At 34.5% G+C, this 9,745-nt stretch overlaps 2 protein-coding genes across 2 annotated transcripts; one reads left to right on the plus strand and one right to left on the minus strand.

The window, feature by feature from the left end:
• Window positions 1-3,165: 3,165 nt before the first annotated feature.
• LOC130049618 (putative nuclease HARBI1) lies at window positions 3,166-4,171 on the plus strand. The gene is made up of 3 exons (XM_056147471.1): window positions 3,166-3,289; window positions 3,422-3,533; window positions 4,029-4,171. The coding sequence occupies exons 2-3, from the start codon at window positions 3,422-3,424 to the stop codon at window positions 4,169-4,171; spliced, it is 255 nt and encodes an 84-aa protein (XP_056003446.1). The 5' UTR covers window positions 3,166-3,289.
• Window positions 4,172-7,774: 3,603 nt separating this feature from the next.
• LOC125661603 (uncharacterized) lies at window positions 7,775-9,060 on the minus strand. Its single transcript, XM_056147038.1, has 2 exons — window positions 9,029-9,060; window positions 7,775-8,551 (listed from the first exon to the last, which is right to left on the minus strand). Exon 2 carries the CDS (start codon window positions 8,540-8,542, stop codon window positions 7,982-7,984), a length of 561 nt encoding a protein of 186 aa, XP_056003013.1. The 5' UTR covers window positions 8,543-8,551; window positions 9,029-9,060; the 3' UTR covers window positions 7,775-7,981.
• Window positions 9,061-9,745: the final 685 nt, after the last annotated feature.

Consider the following 9,745-nt stretch of genomic DNA (forward strand, 5'->3'; position numbering starts at 1 on the left):
AGATGACTCCTATTTATTTTAGGTCACATGTACAAAGGCTAAGGGTCAGTCCATTCTGGATATAGGAAGATATTGTCCACTCAACATCTTGACTTGAATTGGTTTGGTACTATTATCAATTAAATGATGCATGTGTATAACCCTTTTCAATTCTGCACCACGTTGGGGGGCTGGGGGTTATTGTTGTATATATTATTTGACAAACATTTCTTGTTTTCTTTATTGTTTTGATGGTAGCATTTTATGACTAGTTGCTGAATAGACTCTCGAAATATGCACGGAGAGTCAGTACAGTAAAAACAGCGACGTTTCTTACAGATGTCAACTGCATAGTCATTGTAACATTGACTAAAGTTTAAGCTCAAGGAATTGATTTGCTAAACTTTTTATGCCCCCGAGATTGGAGATCGGGGGGCATATTGTTTTTGTCCTGTCTGTCATTCTGTCTGAAACTTTAACCTTGCTAATAACTTTTGAACATTAAGTGATAAAACTTTGATATTCTACATGAGTATTCCTTGTGACAAGACCTTTTCCGTGGGTACCCAAATTTTTTTTGCACCTTGACCTTGAAGTTTGACCTACTTTTTGAAAACTTTAACCTTGCTAATAACTTTTGAACAGTTAGTGATAGAGCTTTGATATTTCACATGAGTATTCCTTGTGACAAGACCTTTCCGTGGATGCCAACATTTTTTACCCTGTGACCTTGACCTTGGAGTTTGACCTACTTTTTGTTTGATTGATTGATTGAATATTGTTTAACGTCCCTCTCGAGAATATTTCACTGATGGAGACGTCACCATTGTCGGTGAAGGGTTGCAAAATTTATATTGCACATGAGCATTTCTTGTGACAAGATCTGTCCACTGGTACCAAGATATTTGTCCTTGTGACTTTGGTCATCTTCGGAATTGGCCATTATCGGGGGCATTTGTGTTTCACAAACACATTTTGTTTGTTGGATGGTATCTTCTTACAACCACTGTGATGCTTATTTGAGGGTTCTCTGTTGTGATATAAAGTACTATATGACTACATAATGATTTTCTTCCAATTCTTAGCATTTGTACATCATTGATTGTTTAGCACAATCATCAGTTAGAAATTACTTTTTACATCCCTGTTGGATATGTACATGTAATTTAAATGGCAGTGGTCATGACTTAGTCAAAATTAGTCACCTTACACAGGCATGATGCATGAAGTATAAATCCTGCTAAAAGAAGTGTGCTTATGCGAACTCACACACACGATGTTCATCATCCTTGATTACTACTATCTTGCTCCTTCAAGATTACCTATTCTTGTTGACAATGAAATGCGAGTCGACTCTCAGGCCCTTCAGGCCTTTGATTTCATAGCCTATACTGGCACTTACATTTTTACCATTTAGCTATTTGTCTCTTATTTTACAAGTTTATCATAATTCTGCAGTCTTCCTTACTTTTGATTTCATGTTTACATTAAATTTCCACCACGTGAATGTCCTATATTGATATGCATATTACGAAGTAGTTCCAAATTTAGGATCAGAAAACAGCAATTTTAAACAATTTACAGTAAGCATCAATTGCAGCTAAAGCTTTTCATGATATGACTAAATATTTATAGTCCAATATACATGTATAAATGTTGGATATTAGATACCTTTACAAGATTTCTGTAAAAAGTCGTTGACTTAGCGTTCAAAGAAGTATAGTGCGAGTAGCGCACGGAAATCTGGGTAGAGAATGGTCGCATTGTGAACGCAAGCTTCACTTACACTAGTCTTGTAGTGCTCGTAGTGCACGGAACTCTGGTAGGAGATTGTAGACACACTTGCAACGAAAACAACTATTCTTTCTGTATTCAGTATATCATTCTAGTTACATGTAACAATGTAGATTATTAATATGTTGTTTTCTCGAAATGTGTAGTATGCGATATTTGTGTACGTAATTAATATATGTCTCTTGATAAAGACCAGGCCTGGGGGCCACCAACGCTGAGATTTTCTCAAATCTGAGATTTCTCAGAAAATTTGAGTTTTTCTCACCCAACTGTGCCACCAAATAAATATTTTCTCAAACTCAGATATGTTCATGAGTTTTTTCTCACATTTGAGAATTTTCTCAAATGCGCGTGCCACCAAACTAATGTTGAACTCAGCTGAGAAAAATATTTGAGATTTCTCAGGAAACCCCGAGATTGGTAAATAGCAACCTCAAATAAAATCTCAAGTGTATTTACTCACAACAAAATGGCTGCCAGACGACTTCGTCAACGCAGACGTCGTAGAAATGCAATGATTGTGAGGACAAGGAGAATCCTTGACAGGTCCAATCCGTTAGAGGGGTTGAGCGATGGTGATATTTTTGACAGATATCGTTTTTTTCCCGTCACCATTTTCTTCATCGTAGATTTAATTAAAGAAAATCTGTTGCACAACAATCGGATTAAGAATAATCCTTTAAACCCCCTCCATCAAGTCTTGGTTGCGCTGCGATTTTTTGCCACGGGATCATTTTATATTACGGTGGGTGACACTCTCAATGTTTCTAAAAGCGCAGCAGGCAGAGCTATAAGAGTGGTCACGGACTTGCTGTGCCAGTTGGCGAAAACTTTTATTAAATTTCCAAGCCGTGAAGAACTTATACACATCAAGACAGCATTTCACAAGATAGCCGGTAAGGGAATTCCATGTTGTCTGATACAAGCTACTTGTACCTAGTGACCGTGACCCTTACATTAAAGCGTATATTCGAGCCCGAGTTCAGCAGCATGTATACATGCGTATATTCAAATATTGTGTCAATGACAGTCACATTACTTTTAACTTCTCCCTAAAAATTATATATATTATAAAAATATTTTTTAAAACGATTAGTAAAATACATTATATTTCAAAAACAACTGCACACGATAAATGATAGTTGTGTTGTCATGATTTAAAAATGGGGCAATTCTGGGGTTGAACCTAAATACCATTTAATTAATTGTCATTCTGTGAAACACAAATCACCAAGGACAAAATCACTAAAATTCAACCTCAATCTGTCACGGTACATGTGGCCTGTTATAGGCGTATCAACGAAAGACAACATTGTTTTAGAAGTTGAAAAAAAAAATCGCATATTCATCACAGCGAGTTCACATTTTCTTTACTCAGTTTTTTTTTTTTTTTTTCGTTTTAGGATTTCCAGGTGTTGTGGGTTGTACTGATGGGACTATTATTAAGATTCAGGCTCCCAAAGAAAATGAAGCTGATTATATATGTCGGAAAGGATATTATGCCCTCAACATACAAGTAATGTTGAATCATATAATTATTATAATATACATATATGACTTAAGAAAATTTACTTGAGCTTATGGAGGCAATGCAACCATTATAGTATGAAGTTACAAGTATCATATACTTCTTATAATAAAATTACAGATGACATGCGATCCACGGTATCAAATAATTGACTTGGTGGCAAAGTGGCCAGGCAGTGTGCATGATTCAAGAATATTCCGTGAATCAGCCTTATGCACATATTTGGAGGAAGGTACGTGATAAACTCATATGCACACAGAATAATAAGTTTTTATTTTATATGTAAATATAATGATAATGAGGCCCATGAGCCACATCGTTCACCTGAGTCACCTTGGCCTGTCACTGCTCAAATGTAAAACTGTTTAAAAAAGATTTTTATCAAACTTTATGCTCATGAATATTTTTTACCCAAACCTAGCCCCAAATGATATCAACATAATTGAAAATGAATTCACATAACACAGAGATGACTCCAAATCAACATCAATATGAATAACATGGAGAATGATTGGAAGGGGGGGGGGTAGGGTAAATAAACATATATTGTAAAATAGAAATTAAAAGAATATAATTGTCTTTCCAGTTAGAATATTAAGACATAAATGAACTATAATGATAAAAATGTGAAGTTTACCGACAAACAAACAACTGGTGATAAAGAAAAAGCTCACTTGAGCAAACTACATGTAATAACAACAGTGATGAGGTGAATTATCATCTACAGGTCAGATTCAGGGGATATTACTTGGCGATTCAGGGTATGGCCTAAAACCTTATCTGATGACCCCATACTTATCAGCAGAGACAGAGGCCACACAGAAGTTCAATGCAGCTCATTGCAGAACTAGGCAATTATCTATTCTATAATCATTTTATGAAAGTCAAAATTCTTTAAAAGAATATGGTTTGCTTATGGTAATACATATTTTTCTTTTTATCTCAGAGTAACCATAGAGCAAACGTATGGAATTTTAAAAAAAAGATTCAATGCTCTTCACTGCGGATTAAGAACAAATCCTGAGCGAGCATGCAGGGTGGTCACAGCATGTGTCATCCTGCATAACATTGGTCTAATGAAGGGGGATATTTTGACAGAGGTGCCCCCGATTACTACTGACTCCAGCAGAACATATGATGCTGATATCCCTGATGATGTAATTGGTAGAACTGTGCGGGATCACATTAGAGACACCTACTTTCATGTTTAAATCTTATGGTACTTCAATTCTGTACAACACAAATAACGAACCATATGATTATGAACATCACTTAATACAAACATAAGCGAAAAAATTAAATGCATTACGATTGTTGTAAAGTAATATTCATAAATTATGTTCAAGATAATTACATATAACACACCTTGATATGTAATACAAGAATTAAGGACAATTTGAGATTTGAATAACCAGCAGTCGTAGCCTTTTCAGTTATATATAGAAAAAACTCTAAACACTTTGTTGAAATATTTCGACCGTGTTACCGGTCTTCTTCAGTCGTGTTTATCGTTTATCTCTCATAGCAACGTCACGCACGACTACATACACGAAAGTACTATGACGTCACAGTAAGTATTATAAACGTCAAAGTTGATATTGCGCGAAAAACATTTGAGAAAGGTAAGAGTCTAATAATAAAATGAACAATACTCACCCGACCTCGTGGACACATCCTAAAATATGACTATGCATACAATTAAATATTTGGTATTAGTAAGTATTATAAACGTCAAAGTTGATATTGCGCGAAAAACATTTGAGAAAGGTAAGAGTCGTAATAATAAAATGAACAATACTCACCCGACCTCGTGGACACATCCTAAAATATGACTATGCGTACAATTAGATATTTGGTATTAGTAATGAAACAGAATGTTAGAAATGTATGTTCACAAAGCAGTCAACTACTGGCCTAAGTGAATACAAACAAGAAATATTACAGTAAGTAGTTAATCGTAAATACATCAATATCGTTATAATCAGTTATTATAACACGTTCTTTGAATACAAGTCTTACAAGACATTAATTATTAAAGACAAAAATGTTCCCTTTTGTTTATTCCGTGTGGTACATAAGTATTTAATTTTTTCTTCCACAAATTTTCTCTAAAGCGACGATAAATGTCATCTTTGTAAAATTTTTCTATTCCTATTATAGAATAATCGTCAATACTATGAGAATCCGTATAGAAATGAATAGCAACGGGGTCATCAGTTTCTCGTCTAATAAATCACAAGTTCAAAACATGCCTTTGGTATAGGGTTACCCCAGTTTCTCCCACATATACAATTTTGTTGCATTTTTTTGCAAAACACTCCATAAACTACATTGCTGGATTTACAATTGATATAATTTTTGATATGATATTTGTTACCGTTGCAGTCCTCAAATTGATTGGTTTTAATGACATATTGACATAAAGTACACTTTTTAGCACCACACGGCTCGCATAAATGTTCTTTTCTAAAAAATAGATTATTGTGTTTCTTATGTACCAGAATGTCTTTTAAATTTTTGTCTCTTTTAAAAGCCACTATGGGCATATCTCTAAAAACGTTTTTGAGGCGGTCAGAATTTTCAAGAATTTTTTTGACAGTTTTTAAAAATCTTATGAATATTGGGAATCACTTTAGAATAGTCTACCACAAAGGGAACACGGTTACCCTGCTTCGTCTTTTTTCTGTAGTTTAGGAGATTTGATCGGTCGAGTTTATCTACTTTCTTAAGTTCATTTTCTACATCATTATCCAAATAACCGCGTTTTCTTAGATTTTTCTTTATTTCCATCCGCTGAATTTGATATTCTTCTTCTGTGGAACAAATTCTACGCGCACGGAGCCCAAGTCCAAAGGGAATAGATTTTTTTGTAAATTCGGGGTGGCTAGAGGTTTTATTAAGGTACATATGTTTATCGGTGGGTTTGCAGTATAAGTCAGTACAAGGGATTCCGTCTGTTATTGAGATTGTAACATCAAGGAAATCGATTTTGGTGTTTGATAGACGTAAGTCAAGCTGAATGTTTGGATGTATTTCATTCGCGGTTTTATGGAATTGTTTAAGTTCTTTTTCTGTACCCGTCCAGATGCCAAAAATATCATCAATATAACGTACATAAAATAATGGTAGTTGTTTTGATTTTTCGAGAAGAATCTGCCCCCCCCCCCCCCCCCATGTAAACACAAGCGTAGTTTCGCCCAAGTTTTGATCCAATCGCGGTCCCTTCAGTCTGCATATAATGTTTGTTATTAAAGCTAAAATTATTGTCAAGAACAGCATCCAACATTTTTAATATACTTTCCGTGTCTACCTCTTTTTTGTGACGCTCTTGTAATGCTATTTTAATGATATCGCGAGCTTCTTTTCTTGGTATACTGGGATAAAGTGCTTTCACGTCCATACAAAATAAAACAAAAGAATCTGGTAATGGTTGCTTTACACTTGAAAGTTTTTAAAAAAAAATCTGTAGTATCCTGGACATAACTACCAAGGGATCTATTCGCATTCTCAAGTTGCGACTCAACGTACTCGGCTATCTTTTCTGTCGGGTGTTGTCGGCCAATTACTATAGTCCTGAGTGGATTGTTATTTTTGTGTATTTTTGGGTTAGCTTGAAGTTTTCCTGATGTTACTTCGGTGGGTAGTAGATAATGTCTTAATTCAGACGAAATGGGTCCTTTTTTATACATTTCATTAACTAATTTTTTTTTTATTTTGTTGGTAATTTGTTTGCTTTTATCGCACTCTACTTCACTGTAAGATGTGCTGTTAAGCATTTCATTCTCTACTTGGTCAACGTATTTATCCGTATCCATAACCACTATCCCAGATCCCTTGTCTGCAAGTCTTATTACTATATTTTGATCTGTTAGTAGTTCTTTCATAGCCTTTCTTCGGTGCGTGTAATATTACTAGAAAAATTTCTACTTAGACCTTTGATAAAGTCTTCTTTGACTTGTCTAATGTATTCATCTCTTCCTTCCTCTGGTGTCCAATTCTTTTTCAAATTATTATTTTTGAAATTTTCATCATTATTGAATGAAGATTCATTCTTTGATTCACGCAGACGCATCCTACGAACCATGTTTTAAATCCGTTAACAACTGAGTAAAATCAATATTTTTCTTTGTGGGCACAAACTTCAAACCTTTTTCTAACAAACTTAACTGTTCATTTGTTAATTTATATATATATATATATATATATATATATATATATATATATATATATATAACTGCTACGTTGCTGGTTATTCAAATCTCCTATACATGTATATATAACCTGCTCAGACGTTTTTAACAGATTCCATTTTCTTCATCAGTAATGGGAATCACACAGTTCAAAATACGATTTTTTTAAAAATACAAATGCAATTTGTACAGTGTCATCTATCTTTCTTAACGAGTTATATTCTTATATCGTCATTACTAAATTCAAATTGTCAGTATAAAACAAATACATACATTCTTTGTATTACTTTATTAGAGCACTAACCAATACTACAGAACGCAGGGTCACATAGTAGTAAAGGACTAAGCAGAAGATACAAAATGATAACCAAGGCTTTTCTACAGCTGTTAATTTCCTGACAAACGCTGACATTCATCATAGTATGTTATATCTAAGAAGCAGAGACGATCTGTGTTTTTATATTGATATGCAGTACTATTTCACATTAACTCAATGAAAGTATGTTTTAAATGGAGGATAGGGATAAAACCATGGCGGGGGCCGGAACTTCTTCTTAGATTTCTTCTTATCTTTCTTGTCCTTTTTATCTTTCTTGTCCTTTTTATCTTTCTTGTCTTTTTTATCTTTCTTCTTTTTATAATAGGGTGGATAAGGTTTGGGATACCAAGGTTTCCAGTATTTCCAACCTCCCATCTCCTTGTCCTTCTTGTCCTTCATATCTTTATTCTTTTTGTCTTTTTTCTTATCCTTGTCTTTATCCTTATCCTTGCTCTTCTTCATATATTTGTATGGATAGGGTCCAAATGGATACGGTTTCCAGTAGCGCCACTTATCCATGTCTTTATCCTCTTTCTTGTCTTTCTTCTCTTTTTTCTCGGATGACTTACGCTTCATTGAGTAGTACGGTCTGAGGTAGGGTCGGTAGTACGGTCTGAATTTGACTGGCTTGTAGACGCCATAGTATTTTGCTCTGTACGGAGGATAGAAGGTAGCCGACACCTGGGCAGCAAGGAAGGCGAACAGCAGACCCACGAACAGATGACGAATCATGACGAGCACCTGCTAGAGTTAGAAATTATGTTAAAACAACGTCATGACGAACACCTGCTAGAGTTAGACATTATGTTAAGACAACTTCATGACGACCACCTGCTAGAGTTAGACATTATGTTAAGACTACGTCATGACGAACACCTGCTAGAGTTAGACATTATGTTAAGACAACTTCATGACGAACACCTGCTAGAGTTAGACATTATAAAAAGAATTGCACTAACCTATCAAAAGTTATGAGTTAACAAGCAATTTGTACCTTTGAAAACATTTCTGACTATTTAAAACTAAACTCAAAATTTTATGCTGATCTAGTCATGATAAAAGAATAATCTGTTCTAAAGCGTTAGATAGGAACCATTCTAATTTCAAGAGCATTTAAGAGGGCTAAAATAAGCTATGCTACTGCACAATCCCTTTCACTTTTTGTGAATAAAATTATTATGAAATAAAAATTAGAGCATTTAAAAGACAATATCATACCTCCTTGGTCCAGCTCAAAGGTGAGTGTTGAAAACTGTAGGTTCTTCGTTTTTATACTTGTGATATAAGCCATTAATTAATGTTAACAAATGCATTGATTGCACGCTTATAAATTGGTCATCAAATAAGGCGTAAATGTCTCATTTACATGGGTCAATAGTGACAAGCGGTTTTAAATGTTACATATATTACTTCTGCATATTCTTTAAAATGGTGAATGAAGTTGCTGTGTCATTATACATTGTAGATGAAACGCGATTCTTCGTGGTCATTTTGTATTTGCATCGATTCGTTAATTCTTGTGTTGTTAGGTAAGGTAGGTGCCATTTAGGACAAGATCAGGGATAACAAACTATTGCAAAAAGTACCTAACACAGTGAATGTACATGGCAAATATCATTAATGCAGTTAGACGTGTATCACATTAAAAATGTATTGGAAATCAGAGGAACTCCCCCGTTCCCCTTCTTTATTTTAATGCACGTACAAAATATGTGAAAAGTATTATTTCTTCCTATTATAGACGTTTCAAATATCCAATCTGAGAGAGAGAGAGAGAGAGAGAGAGAGGGTAGCTTGATCTGATGCACAACATAATAGATGCTTTTTAAAATGCCTGATATGTTCTCGTGTTCATGAGAAAAAAAATCAGAAATTGTATAACTTTAAGACGAATTATTTACATGTATCTTATAAATGCCAAAACCATAAATATCA

This window comes from Ostrea edulis, chromosome 8 (assembly GCF_947568905.1).
Source record: "Ostrea edulis chromosome 8, xbOstEdul1.1, whole genome shotgun sequence".
In the NCBI taxonomy this organism is placed as follows: domain Eukaryota; kingdom Metazoa; phylum Mollusca; class Bivalvia; order Ostreida; family Ostreidae; genus Ostrea; species Ostrea edulis.